At 38.7% G+C, this 18,643-nt stretch overlaps 1 protein-coding gene across 12 annotated transcripts in view; it reads right to left on the bottom strand.

Moving 5' to 3' along the window:
- The window catches only part of RAD17 (RAD17 checkpoint clamp loader component), a 45,680-nt gene that overhangs the window by 19,521 nt on the left and 7,516 nt on the right, over positions 1–18,643 (bottom strand). For all 12 annotated transcript variants that reach the window (XM_054489859.1, XM_054489860.1, XM_054489863.1 and 9 more), the window contains 9 exons: positions 13,399–13,555; positions 10,363–10,499; positions 9,208–9,260; positions 8,998–9,123; positions 8,836–8,905; positions 6,160–6,271; positions 3,232–3,414; positions 2,011–2,096; positions 1,755–1,901 (listed from right to left, as the gene is read on the bottom strand). In XM_054489859.1, coding sequence (XP_054345834.1) covers positions 1,755–1,901; positions 2,011–2,096; positions 3,232–3,414; positions 6,160–6,271; positions 8,836–8,905; positions 8,998–9,123; positions 9,208–9,260; positions 10,363–10,499; positions 13,399–13,555 — 1,071 coding nt within the window. The remainder of the gene's footprint in view (positions 1–1,754; positions 1,902–2,010; positions 2,097–3,231; positions 3,415–6,159; positions 6,272–8,835; positions 8,906–8,997; positions 9,124–9,207; positions 9,261–10,362; positions 10,500–13,398; positions 13,556–18,643) is intronic.

The raw sequence follows: 18,643 nt of genomic DNA, 5'->3' as shown, positions 1-18,643 counted from the left end.
CGGAATTACTGGCAGGAACCACCGCTCCTGGCTCATTGTACTATCCTTTTAATTTATTTATAGGTTGGAAAATTTCAAAATAAGAAAGAAACAATTATTTTAAAAGTTAAGCAAATTCAACTGCTGAGTAATGAAGCTCTATATCATAAATGGTTTTTCTGTGTCTTTCCTAATTTTACTTATTACTGCTACTTCAATTTTTTAATTTTTTGAGACAAGGTCCGGCTCTATTGCCCAGGCCGGAGTGCAGTGGCGTGATCTCAGCTCACTGCAACCTCTGCCTCCCGGGCTCAAGCCATCCTCCCACCTCAGCCTCCCGAGTAGCTGGGACCACTACACCCAAGCAATTTTCTTGGTATTTTTTGTAGAGATGGGGTGTCATCACATTGCCCCAGCTGGTCTCGTACTCATGAGCTCAAGTGATCCACCTGCCTCAGCCTCCTTAAGTGCTGGGTTTACAGGTGTGACCCACTGAGCCTGGCCTTATTTTAATATTTATAACACACAGAAATATTAACATATAAAAACAGTGTTGTCCAACAGAACATCCTGCAATGATGGAAATGTTTTGTATCTGGGCTGTTCAATAAAGTAGCCATCAGCCACATGCAGTTATCAAGTACTGGAGATGTGGCTAGTATGACTGAGGAACTGAATTTTTAATTAAATTTAAATGTAAATAGCTACATGTGGTTGGTGGCTGTTGTACTGGTAAGGGCAGTGTTAAGATGTTAAGAACAAAATACAAATTTTATGGTAAATAGTTTCAAATATGTAAAAGAAATAAATTTTAAAAACTAGCAGAAAGTGTAGCAACATGTACAGTTCTTTCTCTTGTATCTACTTCTTAATGGTTGTCATATTTTGAGTATGTATTAATTTTAAAATCAGAAAATAAGCTGGGGCCGGGCATGGTGGCTCACTCCTGTAATCCCAGCACTTTGAGAGGCCAGGGCAGGCAGATCGCTTGAGCTCAGGAGTTCGAGACCAGCATGGGTAACATGGTGAAACCCTGGCTTTAAAAACAAAGAAAAAAAAATTAGCTAAGGATAGTGGTGCTTGCCTGTAGTCCCAGCTACTCGACGGGGGAGTGCCTGAGGTTGGAGGATTGCTTGAGCCCAGAAGGTCGAGGTTGCAGTGAACCGTGTTTGTACCACTGGACTCCAGCGTGGGCAAAAAAGTAAGATACTGTCTTGAAAAAAAAAAAAAAGAAAATAAGCTGGGCATGGCGGTGTGTGCCTGTATTTCTAGCTACTTGGAAGGCAGACAGGAGAGGATCCCCTAAGCCCAGTAGTTCAAGACCAGACTGGGTAACATAGCTGTAGATAGAGCCTCTTCTCAAAAAAAAAAAAAAAAAAATCATAACACAAAACCAGAAAATTTAGAGACAGGAGTGGTGGCTCATGCTTGTAATCCCAGCACTTTTGGAGGCTCAGGTGAGAGGACTGTCTGAGCCCAGGAGTTTGAGACCAGCCTGAGCAACATAGTGAGACCCTGTCTCTACACACACACAGAAAAAAAAAGAAAAAAAGAAAATAACTTTAGAAACAATTGGTGCTATATTATCAGCAGAAAAATCAGATTTGCTACTGAAGGTTCATTATAAACACTGAGTTGGTTACATTAACTTTAGCATAGTTATGAAGAAGGGTCACATAAAATAATGTCAGGCAATTAGGGATAAAAGTAAACTTTCTTTTCTTAATTCTAAGGAAATACTATAAACATAAACATTTTAAGTCAAATGGTCTTACATTCCAGTCACCGCTGAGGATATCTGCAAAACTTAGAAATTCACTGGCTCTCACAATATCATCAATTTCCATGAAGAAATCTATGTAGTTTTGGTGAAGATATAAATTAAATAAGTCTCCAGGCATGTGTGACATTTCTACTACCTCCTATAAAAAGAAGCATATATACATAAATTTGGTAAAAATGCAATGGTCAAATATATATGCACACAAATAATATATCCTTTGTAACCTGTACTGTCATCAAAGAACTTACCTCAGGTTCAACAAGTAATGTATCCCGTTCATATTCTGATAAATGAGAGGGCAACCGAGGTGAGTCTAATTCTGTTAAAGATGCTCCTATAAAAAATTTCTGGAATTATTAAAGATAATACCTTCTTTATAATTATATAGCACCTCTCATTTGCAGAGTTTGAAAATTTTAGACATACAATACCAACACAGTAAGCAAACTGTTAAAAAATAATAAATAAAAAACAACTGGAAGCAAGCACCTATTTTTTCCTTATTAGCAAGAACTAAATTAACAATTCTGATGCTTAGATTATGGTTTCTCTAGACTTAAAATATTCCATTTCCTAATGCACTCCCATTTCACCTTTTTCAACTTTGGGTTGCTTTCTTCCCTTGATTTCTCCTCTCAATACAGTGGTCTTTACTCTTTTATTTACTATGTAGGAAGATGTTGCTCTCTACATGAAAGAATACGAATTCCATTCACTAATGCAAGAGACGATAAACGTATGTTGGGGAGGAAAAGAAAGGAGAGAAAGAAAAGAATCAGGTGGGAATAGTCACTCAGGTTCAAAGTAAGAGGATCCAGTGACAGAGGAGTATCCTCACTGCCACCTAAGTGATGCCCATTTTCCTCAGATGGTATGAAGGTTTCCATTTAGAAATCCCAATTTCTTTCCTTTAGGGTCATCAGACTGAAAACAGGCATTTGCTATCAAAAGGAGGGACTATTTGGTACGCTAAAATGGGCAAGAGGGAGTGAAAACTGAGGGGAGCAGTCATCAAAAAAGACAGAAAAGGCAATAAACATCTCTGGTTGGGGAGACAGAAAGCTTGTAAATTAGAGAAATACAAGAGGATCGAAAGAAACCTTAAACTACCTGGTAATTTGTCTAAGGCTCTGTTGGCTGGAGCCCAGTGTTAAGAGGGCTTTAGGCTACCAACACTTGCCACTAAAAGTCTAGATGATCTGCCCTCTTACCTTCAGCAAACTATAATTTTAAAGATTTACACACATGGATATGGCCTGCAATAGCATGTTTTTACTTTTAATCCTGCTTATGGTCAGAAAATATTCTGATTTCCTACTATGTCTTAGGCCTAGGCAAACAGTATCTGACCTAGCTCTAACTCTTAGAGCAGAACCAAAATACATGACATTTTTTTTAAAGTGACATTTTATTTCCATTTTAAGACTATGTGATATCCAACAGATTTTAAAAATGTAAAAATTTCTTACTTTTACAATATAGAATTTTCCCCAAAGCTCTGAAGAGAAACAGAGAAACATCTTTGCCACCAATAGCTTGGACCTCTTGATTTTCAAAAACCCTATCAGGTTTTTTTCTTTGTTTTGATTTTGACAGCACAGCATCCGATTTTAAAGACATTCCTTTTTTCCTCGGCCATAAGTTGTTTTCTCCTGAGTAACATACGTCCAAGTGACAATATTTAAATTAAAATATGAGAATTAAAACTAAGAACACTTCAGATATAGTTACACTAAATATTCTAATTACAATATGTTTTCCAAATAAACAAAAATTATAAATGACATTAACTGAGTCGGCATCCTCTTTGGGTTACTAACATTAAAATGGAATAAAGTATTAACTGAAAGTTATTTCATAATGCAGATTTCAAACTTTCACATGCACAATAGCCCAATCTCTAATATATGTTGACATTCCTGATCCAAAAATTCATACTCCAAAATGCTCCAAAATATGAAACTTGCAGTGCCAACATGATGCTCAAAGGAAATGTTCACTGGAGCACTTTGTATTTCAGATTTTCAGACGAGGGATTTTCAATTCGTATAATGCAAATATTCCAAAATCTAAAAAAAATCTGCAATCCTTCTATTCCCAAAAATTGCAAATAAAGGATATTCAACCTGTACAGTCACATTGCCTTGGTTTCTCATCGTGTTATGTGCAAGGTACTGTTCTTGGCATGTGATACATACGAATTTAATCTTCATAACAACCCTGTGAAGGGAGAATTTTTTTTTTTTTTTTTTTTTTGAGATGGAGTCTGGCTCTGTTGCCTAGGCTGGAGTGCAGTGGTGTGATCTTGGCTCACCACAACCTCTGCCTCCTGGGTTCAAGTGATGCTCCTGCCTCAGCCTCCCAAGCAGCTAGAATTATAGGCGTATGACTGGCTAAATTTTTGTATTTTTAGCAGAGATGGGGTTTCACCATGTTGGTCAGGCTGGTCACGACCTCCCAACCACATGAATTGGCCTCCCCAAGCACTGGGATTACAGGCATGAGCCACCATGCCCGGCCTTTTTTTTTTTTTTTTTTTTTTTGACACACAGTCTGGCTCTATTACCCAGGCTGGAGTACAGTGGCACAATCATAGCTCACTGAAGCCTCAACCTCCAGGCTCAAGTGATCCTCCCCCCTCAGCCTCTCAAGTAGCCGGCACTACATGCACCACCATGCTGGCTATATATATATATATATATATATATATATATATATATATTTTTTTTTTTTTTTTTTTTTAATTAGAGATGAGGCCTCGCTATGTTGCCCAGGCTGGTATCAGACTCTTGAGGTTGAAGCTTTCTTCCACCTCAGTTTCCTATGGTGTTGGGATAACAGGGGAGAGCCACTGTACCTGACCAATTATTATTAGACAGTTAATGAAATGAGATACAAAGAGGTGAAGTCATTGGCTCAAGGTCATCAGTGAGTGAATGACTGGAATCCAGGCAGCCTGGTTCTGCAATCTATGTTTAACAACCTCTCTATTGATGTTGAGAGTATCCAATTTATGAATATGCATGTGATCAAATTTCTTGGGTTTTTTTTTTTTCCTTAATTTTTTTGTAGAGACAAGGTCTTGCTATGTTGCCCAGGCTGGTTTCAAACTCCTAGGCTCAAGTGATCCACCCACCTTGGCTTCAGGCATGAGTCACCATGCCTGCCCCAAGTTTCATTTTTAAGTCTACTATTTAGAACTCAAGAGTGCATGGTTTAAAAGCTACCTCGAACAGCAGAAAGAGCACAGGATCTGGATTTGAATCAAAGTACTGTCTATCTCATCAGGTTGATATGAGAATTAAATGAAAAAAACATAATTGCTAACATAGTTCCTGGCCCACTCTTTGATGTCAATTGTCAACGTTAAGCATTAAGTAGTCTGCTAAATGCCTTCTGAAGGAGGACTATGCAGTAAACGATGATCATTACAGTAAAAATGTAACTCACTGCCATTAGTGAAACTATCTTTTTACTACATCTTTCTACATATTAACAGGAAATTTATTAAACATATCTCATAAATTTATACTTTTTAATATTAACAGGAAATAAATTTATTAAACATATCTCATAAATTATTGTAAAAATAATTTCAGGCCAGATGCAGTGGCTCACGCCTGTAATCCCAGCACTTTGGGAGGCCGAGGCGGGCGGATCACGAGGTCAGGAGATCGCAACCATCCTGGCTAAGACAGTGAAACCCCGTCTCTATTAAAAATACAAAAAAATTAGCTGGGCGTGGTGGCAGCTGCCTGTAGTCCCAGCTACTCAGGAGGCTGAGGCAGGAGAATGGCGTGAACCTGGGAGGCGGAGCTTGCAATGAGCCAAGATCACGCCACTGCACTCCAGCCTGGGCGGCAGAGCGAGACTCTGTCTCAAAATAAATAATAATAATAATAATGTCAAAAGTAAACCTACCTCAGCACAGTATTATTAAACTGATAAATGGCTGGCCATTTATTGAACACTTAATATGAATCAAGCACTGTAAGAAGCACTCTATAGGTATCACCTCACATATTCTTCATAGAACCCTAAGAGGTAAGTGTTCACATAAAAGGTGAGAAAACAGAGGCACAGAAAGATAAGAGTCACCTGCATAGGCCTATATAACTGTAAGTGGCAGAGGCAGAATTTTTATCCAGGAAATCTCGTTCTAAATTAACTTTGAAAGGTTAACTATCTCAAACAGAAACAAGGATATATACTAAGACATATTCATAGAAGGGTATGTATGCATGTGTATATATTTAATTTTAAGCCACTGTCTCAGTAATAAAGAAGGATAAATAGGTATAGACCAAATGTAAGTTAAAATGTTTGATTTCATTGAATGAATTAAGAGAAAGTCAGTCATCTATATAATGCCACATGACTGTATCTTCCATAGTTACCTTTTGAAGAAGAAAACTGGAGGCTGTTTATTGCACTTCTGATATCACCAGAACATCCTTGACAGAGCAACTCTAGAGAAGTTTTGTCAGGGACAGTAATTTTTCCTCCATTCTAAAATAAGAAAATTAAATTTAAAAAAAAGTATTTTCTTAAAAATAACAACAAAAAACCCCAACCTATTTTCTAAACTTAATTAAAGTAAATTAGATTCTTTTAAACTTAAATACTAAAAAGGGCTGGGCACGGTGGCACATTCCTATAATCTCAACAATTTGGGAGACTGAGGCAGGAGGATCACTTGAGCTCAGGAGTCTGAGACCAGCCTAGGCAAGGTAGTAAGAACTTCTCTCTACAAAAAATCAAAACGATTAGCTGGGCATGGTGGCATGCGCCTGTAGTCCCTGCTACTTGGGAGGCTGAAATGGGAGGATCACTTGAGACCTGGAGATGAAGGCTGCAGTGAGCTATGATCTTGCCACTGCACTCCAGCCTGGGCAATAGAGCCAGAAAAAAAAATTATCTTAAAATAATAATAAAAAACTAAAAAGCCTTCATGCTAAACACTGATCTATGAATGGTACAAGCTTCAATGACTTGTTACAGTTTAAGGTATACTTTCAGGAAATATTAAATACTGTATTATTTTACTTTTTCACTTTGACCAGGTTGTATTTTGAAGTTTTTACTCTTTCTCACTACATACACACAGATATATAACAACATATATGTGTACACACAAAAAAACCCTCAAAATGCAACAGACTGTGATAAAATTAAATATACACAAAATAATCTAACAAATTTATGAAATTTACATGAAAATTCCTTTAATAGGGTTTTCAACACATTATACAGTCTGGTGAGGATGAAAAAACCACAGTTACACAAATTATTTCTTCTTCTTCTTCTTTTTTAAACCAGAGCCACTTGAACTCATCAATTCACTAAAAAAAAAATTTTTGTTTTGACACAAGGTCTTACTATATCACACCTGGGCTGGTCTTGAGCTCCCAGGCTCAACCAATCCTACCACTGCTGTCAGCCTTTGTAGCTGGGACTACAGGCATGCACTATGGCTCAATTTGCAGTTCTCATGCTTATAGCAGAGAATGTAGATGTTTTTTTAGAGACAGGGTCTAGCTCTGTCCATGACAGACTACAGTCATGTCATCTACATCACTGCAGCCTCAAACTCCTCTAGGCTCCAGCGATCATCCTGTCTCAGGCTTCTGAGTAGCTGGGACTACAGGAGCACACCACCATGCACAGGTAATTTTTTTTTTTTCGGGATACAGAGTTTCGCTCTTGTTGCCCAGGCTGGAGTGAAGTAGCGCAATCTCGGCTCACTGCAACCTCCACCCGCTGGGTTCAAGCTATTCTCCTGCCTCAGCTTCCTGAGTAGCTGGGATTATAGGTACCTGCCACCACACCCGGCTAATTTTTGTATTTTTATTAGAGATGGGGTTTCGCCTGTTGGCCAGGCTGGTCACGAACTCCTGACCTCAGGTGATACACCCACCTCGGCCTCCCAAAGTGCTAGGATTACAGGCCTGAGCCACCACACCTGACCCATTAAATATTTTCAAAACACTAATGGCATAATAATTCATCACAGTAATTGCTTCCTATATCATTGGACTCAGTTTGTTTCTCATTTTTCACTATTAATATCTGTTATTTATTCAGTTAGGTGCTCTACACTAACGTGTTTAATCCTCAAAACAACCTCTCCCTTGGAGATTTCCCTCAGTTCCTGTGGTCCTAGCAGTGCAACAAAAATTATGTTTCATGCAAGATTTGGTTGATTTATACCAATAGGATTCCCTAAAACCATGACGCTGGGAGCAGAAGGTCCATCAATTTTTTTTAACATCATCTTGATTTGAAATATAGAAAAAATGACGTACTAAAAGTGAAAAGAAGCTGGGCACAGAGGCTCATGCCTGAAATCTCAGCACTTTCAGAGGCTGAGGAGGGAGGATCACTTGAGCCAGGAATTCAAGACCAGCCTGGGCAATACAGAGAGACCCTGTCTCTAAAAAAAATTAAAAAATTAGCCAGGCATGGTGGTACCAGCCTGTAGTCCCAGCTGCTTGGGAGGCTGAGGTGGGAGGAACACTTGAGCCCAAGAGGTCGAGGCTGCAGTGAGCCATGATTATGCTACTGTAGTCCAGCCTGAGCAACAGAGTGAGACCCTGTCTCCAAAAAAAAAAAAAAAAAAAGTGACAACAGCTGTATATGAATGTAAATAGACTTTACAATACTGAAGTGTATATTTGAAAATGGTTAAGATGATAAATTTTATGATACATGTTTTTCACCACAATTAAAAAGAATGCGAAAATAAAAAAGTGACAACAGGAAGAGTTGAATTGTTGATAACTACCATACCTACATGCCAGAAAACATTTTCTTGATGACAGACACAATTTAGAACAGTAAACCAAGCAAAGGAAAAATTTACCTCAATGTGAAAGTGAAAGTTTAATAGTAGAAAAATGTTAAAGATTTTTAAAATCAGTATTTCCTACATTTGCTAAAATGACATGCCTTATGAGTATAATAAGATGTTTTAATTCTAAAAAATTAAAATAATACTCCTTCAGTTTACACAATACTATTTAAGCTAGGCTTTCTACAGTTATCAAGTAAGGTTTAATTAATCAGAGACTTACCTTGTTAGCTTCTATAGTCACTATTCGATTAAGAAATTTCATCATAATTGTTGGTGCCACAGGGTTGAAACTAAAAGTTTTATAAAGAAAGACAGCAGTTAAATGATTAATTTAAAAACATAATATGTATGTGACCTTTATAAGCAGAAATTTCTTTCTTACCTAATATTTGAGATAGAACACTCTTCCTGAATTTCTTTGGGAAACAATAACCTTTGATTATTATCTCCACTGAGACTGTCCGAGATTATAAATATAAGAGGACATCGACCAATCCTCACATACTTCCTAAAATAACAAAATACAGCAATGTTGCAATTTAAGCCACTTCTCATTTAATTTGGAGTTTTAGAATACTTCACTGAAACCTACCTTAGAACTTCATGTAAAGTATGAGAATCCCGATAAAACTGGTTAGGTAAATCCTATTGAAAACAAAAAATAAATAATAGTATAGTTTTATTCCATTGCAAATTTATTTTTCAAATTTATATTTATTGAGATAGGCAAAAATATATTTATTCAATGTATTTTAAACAGAACTTTCATAGAAGTGAAAGGAAACATGAAATAGATGATATCTGAAACAGTAATATACATCAATGGGGATCCCAATTTTTAGACCAAATTTCTTTGGGTTGCTTTCCAGTTACAGTATTTTCACTAGGAAGTAATTTTCCAAACTTTTCTTTTGTTTTTCTATACTTAAACCATTAAAATTTATAACATTCCCTATCCTACAGCTATTCCATTCAAGTTTACTAAAAGAGACTTTAGGTTTCTACTATTACAAAGTCTTTGTTTCGTATTTTACCAATATCACTACTACAGAGACAGTTAACGTTATCATGTAAGATACATCTCACAATTGTTTAGTCAATAGCTACAGCAAAATTTTAAAAGTTGGCTGGGTGTGGTGGCTCACATGTGTAATCTTAGCACTTGGGAGGCCAAGGCGGGCGGATTACCTTGAGGTCAGGAGTTTAAGACCAGCCTGGCCAACGTGGCAAAACTCCATCTCTACTAAATATACAAAAATTAGGCCAGCATGGTGGCAGGTTCCGGTAATCCCCACTACTCGGGGGAGGCTGAGGCATGAGAATTGTTTCAACCCAGGAGGCGGAGGTGGCAGTGAGCCAAGACTACACCACTGCACTCCAGCCTAGGGGTTAAAGCGAGACTCTGTCTCAAAAAAAAAGATTTTAGGCCAGGCATGGTGGCTCACGCCTGTAATCCCAGCACTTTGGGAGGCCATGGCGGGCATATCATGAGGTCAGGAGATGAAGACCATCCTGGCTAACACAGTGAAACCCATCTCTACTAAAAAATACAAAAAATTAGCCAGGCGTGGTGGCGGGCGCCTGTAGTCCCAGCTACTTGGGAGGCTGAGGCAGGAGAATGGTGTGAACCTGGGAGGCGGAGCTTTCAGTGAGCTGAGATCGCGCCACTGCACTCCAGCCTGGGTGACAGTGACACAGCAAGACTCCGTCTCAAAAAAAAAAAAAAGATTTTGAAAGTTGTCCTTACTTCAACCAGAATTATCTTCTTATCAGTTCTCAGATCATCTCCAAGCATTTGTAACTTGTTATACTTTGTCGCTCTTAGTAGAAACTCTTTGAAAACTGCTATCTGAGACTGATAGGGAAACATATGGAAGCTTGATTCTGAAAGGAAACACATAACCACTTTTATTTTCAACAAATTATATACATTGATATTATACATCTGTATGTACACACACACATACTTGATGCATCTCACAATACTGTAGACTGTTTCCTAATTAGGAAAAATCATTTAAATTTAAAGTAGGATATTCCCTTCAAAAGACAAGAGTCAACATGTAGCCAGGCGCAGTGGCTCACGCCTGTAATCCCAGCACTTTGGGAGGCCGAGGTGGGTGGATCGCTTGACCTCAGGAATTCAAGAGCAGCCTGGGCAACATGGTGAAACCCGGTCTCTACAAAAAAATACAAAAATTAGCCAGGTGTGGAGGCTTGTGCCTGTAGTTCTGGCTACTTGCAGGGTTGAGGCAGGGGGTGGGGGTAATAGCTTGAGCCCAGGAGGTGGAGGTTGCAGTGAGCCAAGATTGTGTCACTGCACTCCAGCCTGGGTGACAGAGTGAGACCCTGTGTAATATGGAGTTAACTGACCTAAGAACACAGCTGTCAGTTTAACATTCATATAATTGGTAAAAATATTTATGACTGTGGCCTACCCAATGAAGAATCTCTAAATGAGTTCAAGCCTATAAATGAATTACCTTCAGTGATAAGGGTTTGATGTTTGTTTGTTCTGAGACAGAATCTCGCTCTGTCGCCCAGGCTGGAGCGCAGTGGCGTAATCTTGGCTCACTGCAACCTCCACCTCCCAGGTTCAAGCGATTCTCCTGCCTCAGCCTCCTGAGTAGCTGGGATTACAGGAACGCACCACCACACCTGGCTAATTATTGAATTTTTAGTAGAGACAGGGTTTCTCCATGTTGGTCAGGCTGGAGTGATAAAGGTTTAACAACAAAAACAGAATAACTGATTAGTGAACTTGAGAATGAGGGAAGCTCTCTGAAGGCATGTTTCATATTGAAGACTGTTTAAGTTAAAGCTTATCAGACTGTCAAAAGTAATGCCACTATTTAGAAAGCAGTAAAAGCCAGATGCAGGAACACACGTCTGTAGTCCCAGCTACTCCAGAGGTTGGGTCATGAGAATCCCTTAAACGCTTAAGAAGTTCATTCTAGACAATACAGTGAGACTTTGTCTCTTAAAAAAATAATAATAATGGGCCAGGCGTGGTGGCTCACGCCTGTAATCCCAGCACTTTTGGAGGCTGAGGTGGTTGGATCACCTGAGGTCAGGGGTTCGAAAACAACCTGACCAACATGGTGAAACCCCATCTCTACTAAAAAATACAAAAATAAGCTGGGCATGGTGGTGGGCGCCTGTAATCCCAGCTACTTGGGAGGCTGAGTCAGGAGAATCGCTTGAACCCAGGAGGTGGAGCTTGCAGTGAGACAAACCACTGCACTCCAGCCTGGGTGACAGAGCAAGACTCCATCTCAAAAAATAATAATAATAATAGTAATAATAATAATAAAGAAAAGAAAACAGTAAAAGCCCCAGCAGGATGGAATACTAGTAGCACAAGGGAGTGCATTAAAGAAGAGTCCAGAGAAGGGATTTTGAGGAAACTCCACATTAAAATTATCCTTCTACAGAACCCTTTTCCCTTCAAAATGGCCTAGGAGATTTGGCTATCCCTAGTTTCACCACCTAGAGTTGCAATATGAAAAACTATGAAAGATAAAAATGATAGTGCTAAGGTACATAAGCATATGCATGAACTTATAACGTATTACATCTTTAAATTGGTACTATTGCCACACATGGTAGCTCACGCCTATAATCCCAGCACTTTGGGAGGCAGAGGCAGGTGGATCACTTGAGGCCAGGAGTTCAAGACCAGCCTGGCTAACATAGCAAAACCCCATCTCTACTAAAAATACAAAAACTAGCTGGGTGTGGTGGCACATGCCTCTAATCCCAGCTACTCAGGAGGCTGAGGCATGAGAATAACTTGAGTCTGGGAGGCAGAGGTTGTACTCCAGCCTGGGCGACAAGAGTGAGACTCTGTCTCAAAAAAAATAAAAATAAATAAATAAAATTGTTACTATTATCAATTTTTAAATCGTTATCTTAAGGCCTCCTTCCAAATTCCAAAGACATCTTTGCCTTTTGCTTTCATTTGATATTGTTCTAACAGGTACTTACTGATCTAAGCTATCTTGTTGAGGGGCAAGTTCTTTTTAACACATCTTAAGGCTTGATTTAACAAATAAAATATCTTAGTTAATACTGTCTAACCTTTGCCTTTTGCTTTCATCTTTGCCTTTTGCTTTCATTTGATATTGTTCTAACAGGTACTTACTGATCTAAGCTATCTTGTTGAGGGGCAAGTTCTTTTTAACACATCTTAAGGCTTGATTTAACAAATAAAATATCTTAGTTAATACTGTCTAACCTCCTAGCCAGATCTTAGAAAAAAAGTAGATAAATAATGCAAACAGAAGAATATGTTAACAAAACAGTTAAGACTTAATCTTCAAAAAATTCCATTCTCTTCCATTGGACACATGCTTTCTTTCCTTCTCCTGAAATAACTTTTATTTATTTATTTTTTGAGACAGTGTCTCATTCTGTTGCCCAGGCTGGAGCACGATGGCACCACTATAGATCACTGCAACCTTGAACTCATGGGCTCAAGTGACCCTCACACCTCAGCCCTTGAGTAGTTAGAACTACAGGTGCACAACACTATACCTAGCTAATTTTTTTATTTTTGTAGACAGGGTCTTTGTATGTTGCCCAGCCTGGTCTTTAACTCCTGGCCTGAAGCAATCCTCCTGCCTCAGCCTCCCATGTGAGAGCCATCGCACCTGGCCTGTGAAATTCCATCCCTCTGAAAGCGAGAAGGATGGGAAAAAATGCACTCATAGAACTTTATCTGAAAGCTCCCTTAAGCACAGGTTTTCCCCGCTACTTCCACTACCTTCACAGCAAATCTTACCAGTATTAAACATCCCCTTGAAATCATCTTTTTGGAAGTCTGGTAAAACTGGATTAATCCACTCTTGTACTTGAATACCATGCTCCTTTGATAGTATTTTTATGGTCGTTGTCTTTCCACATCCAGGAGGACCTGTTATTAATAAAATAGATCCACCCTAAAATCAAATACAAATATTAATTAAAAACCAAAATCATTGGAATGCTAGAATATTATTTCTGACTCTTCATTCTAAATATTATTTATTTACTTCTATAAATATTTGCTGACTGTCTCATATAAGCACATTAAGTTTCATAATAATGCTTGCTGGAATAAACCAGCTTTATTTTTTTCTTTTTTTAAAATTGCCTTTTTCCCCCCTTTTCCATACAAAAACATCTGCAAATATGGAAATAAGAGAATCTTAATTCTTCAACTCTAAATTCCGCTTCTGATAATTTCTCAATTTTTGCATTATGTCCCTTCCAAGGACCATTTAGTAGCCAAATACTAAACTTTGGCTAAATTAGGGAGGTGATGTCTGAAACAAAGATTTTTAGAGGTTACCTGAACTCATAAAATTTATTCTTTTTTCTTTTTTGAGACGGAGTCTTGCTCTTTCACCCAGGCTAGAGTGCAGTGGTGCAATCTTGGCTCACTGCAAGCTCCGCCTCCTGGGTTCATGCCATTCTCCTGCCTCAGCCACCCGAGTAGCTGGGACTACAGGCGCCCGCCACCACGCCCGGCTAATTTTTTTGTATTTTTAGTAGAGACAGGGCTTCACCGTGTTAGCCAGGATGGTCTCGATCTCCTGACCTCGTGATTTGCCCGCCATGGCCTCCCAAAGTGCTGGGATTACAGGTGTGAGCCACTGCTCCCAGCAAAATTTATTCTTAATACAGACATCTCATTGGATGATATAAGTTACTGTTATACAAATAAAATATTCTTACGGAAAGACCTCAGTTTGGTTATTAGATTCTTTAAGAAATGCATATTAAGACACATATTTGGGAAGCGCATGGCGGCTCACACCTGAAATCCCAGCATTTTGGGAGGCTGAGGCAGGCAGATTCCTTGAGCCCAGGAGTTTGAGACCAGCCTGGTCAACATGGCAAAACCCTGTCTCTACAAAAAAAATACAAAAAATTAGCTGGGCATGGTGGTGTGCGCCTATAGTCCCAGTTGGTCAGGAGGCTGAGGTGGAAGAATCACTTGAGCCTGGAAGGTGGAGGCTGCAATGAGCCAAGATTGTGCCACTGCACTCCATCCTGCACATTAGAGTGAGATCTTGTCTCAAAAAAAAAAAAAGGAAAAAAAAGAAACATATTTACCAGAGATAGGACTCTAACAAGAAACTAGAGGTTGTGGATCCCAGTAACATTCCCGCATACTGTAAATTTGATTTAAAAAAAAAAAATTTAAAGCTACAGAAATATCAAAAGATTTCCTACATACAATGGTAGGCTATAATTCTTGTTTGTTTTCCTTTAATAAGAACCTATGTACTTGGACAAAGAGAGCCTGCTCTGCTATAACTCATGCTCCATAGCGCATGAGTTATAGTGCTATTCACCATGAGTTCAAATTATATTGATCAACAATATACAGTCATGTGCCAGATAATCAACTTTCAGTCAATGATGAACCACATATAAACAACAGTCTCATAAAATTATAATGGAGCTGAAAAATTCCTAGTAACAATAATGCAAAACATCACTCACGTTTGTGGTAATGCTGGTGTACACACACCTACTGTGCTGTATAAAAGTGTAACACGTATATCTCATTATGTGTAACACATAATGCTTGATAATTATAATAAACAACTATCTTACTAGTTTATGTATTTACAGTGCCCATCTTTATTATTAGAATCTACTTGTTCTTAAAAAAAAAAAAGTTGGCCGGGCACGGTGGCTCACGCCTATAATCCCAGCACTTTGGGAGGCCGAAGCAGGCAGATCATCTGAAGTCAGGAGTTCAAGACCAGCCTGGCCAACATGGAGAAACCTCATCTCTACTAAAAATACAAGAACTACCCGGGCGTGGTGGTGCACTCCTGTAATCCCAGCTACTCAGAAGGCTGAGGCAAGAAAATCGCTTGAACCTGGGAGGCAGAGGTTGCAGTGAGCCAAAATCGCGCCACTGCACTCCAGCCTGGGCAACAAGAGTGAAACTCTGTCAAAAAAAAAAAAAAAAATTTAACTATAAAACAGCCTCAGGCAAGTCCTTCAGGAGGTACTGCAGAAGAAGGCACTGTTGTCATAAGAGATGACAGCTCCTTACGTGTTGTTGCCTCTGAAGACCTTCCAGTGGACAAGATGTAGAGGTGGAAGACAGTGCTATTAATGATCCTAATCCTGTGTAGACCTAGGCTAATAGGTGTGTTTGTGTCTTCATTTCTAATTTTAAAAGAAGCTTAAAATTTTTTTTAAATTAATAGAAAAGAAGTTTATAAAGATATAAAGACAAAATATTTTTGCACAGCCGTACCATTTATTTGTGTTTTAAGCTAAGTGTTATTATCAAAGAATCTAAAAGTTTATAAAGTAAAAAAGCTACAGAAAGTCCTCACATGGCCTTTACAAAAAGTTCCAGTAAGTGAAGGTTAATTTATTAAATAAAAAACTTTTTAAGTTTATTGTAGCCTAAGTGTACAATGTTTATAAAAGTCTACAATAGTGCACAGTAATGTCCTTAGACTGTCACCAACCACTCACACTTACTGACTTAACCATCGTCCAGTCCAAGCTCCGTTCATGGTAAGTTCCCTATATAAATGTATAATAGCACTTTTTTATCTTTTATAACCATGTTTTTATCAAACTTTTTTTTTTTGAGACAAAGTCTCTGTTCTGTTGCCCAGGCAGGGGCGCAGTGGCACTATCTCAGCTCACTGCAACTTCTGCCACCCAGTTTCAAGTGATTCTTGTGCCTCCCGTATAGCTGGGACTACAGGCACACACCACCATGCCTGGCTAATTTTTGCATTTTTAGTAGAGATGGGGTTTCACCATGTTGGCCAGGCTGGTCTCGAATTCCTGACGTCAGGTAATCCACCCATCTCGACCTCCCAAAGTGCTGGGATTATAGGCCTGAGCCACCAAGCCCGGCCTTTTTACTATACTTTTTAACGGTATGCTTTAGGTATGTTTATTTACACATATAGTTCCCACTGTGTTATAATTGCCTACAGTATTCAATACAGTAACAAGCTATACAAGTTTGTAGCATAGGAGCAAGAGGCTATACCATATAGCCTAGGTGGAGGTTTATGTAAGTACACTCTATGATATTCTCACAACAATGAAGTCACCTAATGACACATTTCCCAGAATGTATCCCCATTATTAATTGAAGCATGACTGAACATTAAATAACTTTAAATAAAAACACATATAAAACAAGGCTATATATTGATGGGTTGACAAAAATGTTGTTACCAGAGGTTTGCAAAAACCTAATTTAGTGTTTTTCTTAGAAATAATGGTTCAGTATTTGCTAATTCAGCAACTTTACAGAACGTAACTACCTTGAATAATGAGAACTATAATACCAGACAGATCACTTCTTTACAAAGAAAAAGAAGCCTATGCACAGGTATTATACATTTTTCTCATGTAATAATATACTTAAGTGCCTGTTTTCTGACAGACTGGGTATAGCTACATAGCAAGTTTCCCTTCCAGTAAGAGAACTAGGAGGTAGTTTCTTATCAGGACATCATAATGTGAAGAATTTTGTTAATCCCATTTGTCTACACTGTAACAGAGTTTTACTGAATTTTGAAGGAAAGAAGCTGTCCTGAAAAATTAAACTCTCCAAATATTTGGTATATTGTATTTAAAATAAATTTTGAAAAGTAAATTTAGTTTGCCCATTGATAAATCTAGATCTTACCACCTTTTTTGAATAGAAACATTTTCTAATTACTGACATCACTGAAACTTCTGTAAAATAAAGGGTAAGTGATTTGGGCCAGGCATGGTGTGGCTCATGCCTATTAATTCTGACACTGTGGGATGCCAATGTGGGAGGTCTACTTGAGGTCAGGAATTCAAGACCAGCGTGGGCAACACCATAAGATCCCATCTCTACAAAAATTTTTTTTTTAAATTAGCCAGATGTGGTGGCACACGCTTGCAGTCCCCAGCTACTGAGGAAGCTGAGGTGGGAGGACTGCTTGAGCCCAGGAGTTCAAGGCTGCAGTGAGCTATGACAGCACCTCTGCAACCCAGCGTAGGCAACCGTCTCTAGCAAGACCCTGTCTCTAAAAAATTAAATAAACAAATAAATAGAGTATATGATTAAAGTCCAACTCCTTAGGGGGAAACTTTTGAAACCATAAATACTTTTCCCAATACCTATATATATATATATATATGTACATATATACCTAAGTTTATCCAACTGGTAGACTAATAATAGTAACACCAATGTAGGTTTATGACGTGATAATGTTTATACTGACAGAGTATTGCTAAGTGAGAAAACACAATGGACACTGAAAAATAAAAACTATTAGCTAAGCTGACCAAAAACAAATCAATGAGAAAAAGCTTGGATGTAAGAGGTGTGTCAGATAGACTGCCCAAAAATCTGTATTCAGAGACGAGAGACGAGATTTCTATGAAACATCAGAGGAATACCAATGCTGACACTGAAAATCCATCTTGAATTCATGATCTTAGCCCTAAACCAAAAGGTTTAGATCCACAGGCCAGAAAGAAAGGAGCTTGGTTCAAGAGAAAAGGATTGGCTGGGTGTGATGACTCACACCTGCAATCCCAGCACTTAGGGAAGCCGAGGCGGGTAAATCACCTGAGGTCAGGAGTTCAAGACCAGCCTGGCCAACACGGTGAAACCCTGTCTCTATTAAAAATACAAAAATTAGCTGGGTGTGGTGGCACATGCCTGTAATTCCAGCTACTCGGGAGGCTGAGGTAGGAGAATCGCTTGAACCCAGGAGGCAGAGGTTGCAGTGAGCCAAGATCATGCCACTGCATTCCAGCCTGTGCGACAAAGCAAGACTCTCTCAAAAAAAAAAAAAAAAAGAGAAGGATCTGTTACCATCAAAGCGACTAAAACACCAACTCCTTCATCTCAAGGCTGAAAACTAAAGGAAATACCTAATGTAAACAATGGACTCTGGGTGTTAGTGATGTGACAACGTAGGTTCATCAATTTTAACAAATGTACTACCCTGGTGAGGGAAGGTTAGTAATGGGAGAAGGCTATGCATGTATGGGGGCAGGGC

The sequence above is a fragment of the Pongo pygmaeus genome, chromosome 4 (genome assembly GCF_028885625.2).
Source record: "Pongo pygmaeus isolate AG05252 chromosome 4, NHGRI_mPonPyg2-v2.0_pri, whole genome shotgun sequence".
In the NCBI taxonomy this organism is placed as follows: domain Eukaryota; kingdom Metazoa; phylum Chordata; class Mammalia; order Primates; family Hominidae; genus Pongo; species Pongo pygmaeus.
This window is presented reverse-complemented; position numbering and strand designations above follow the sequence as displayed.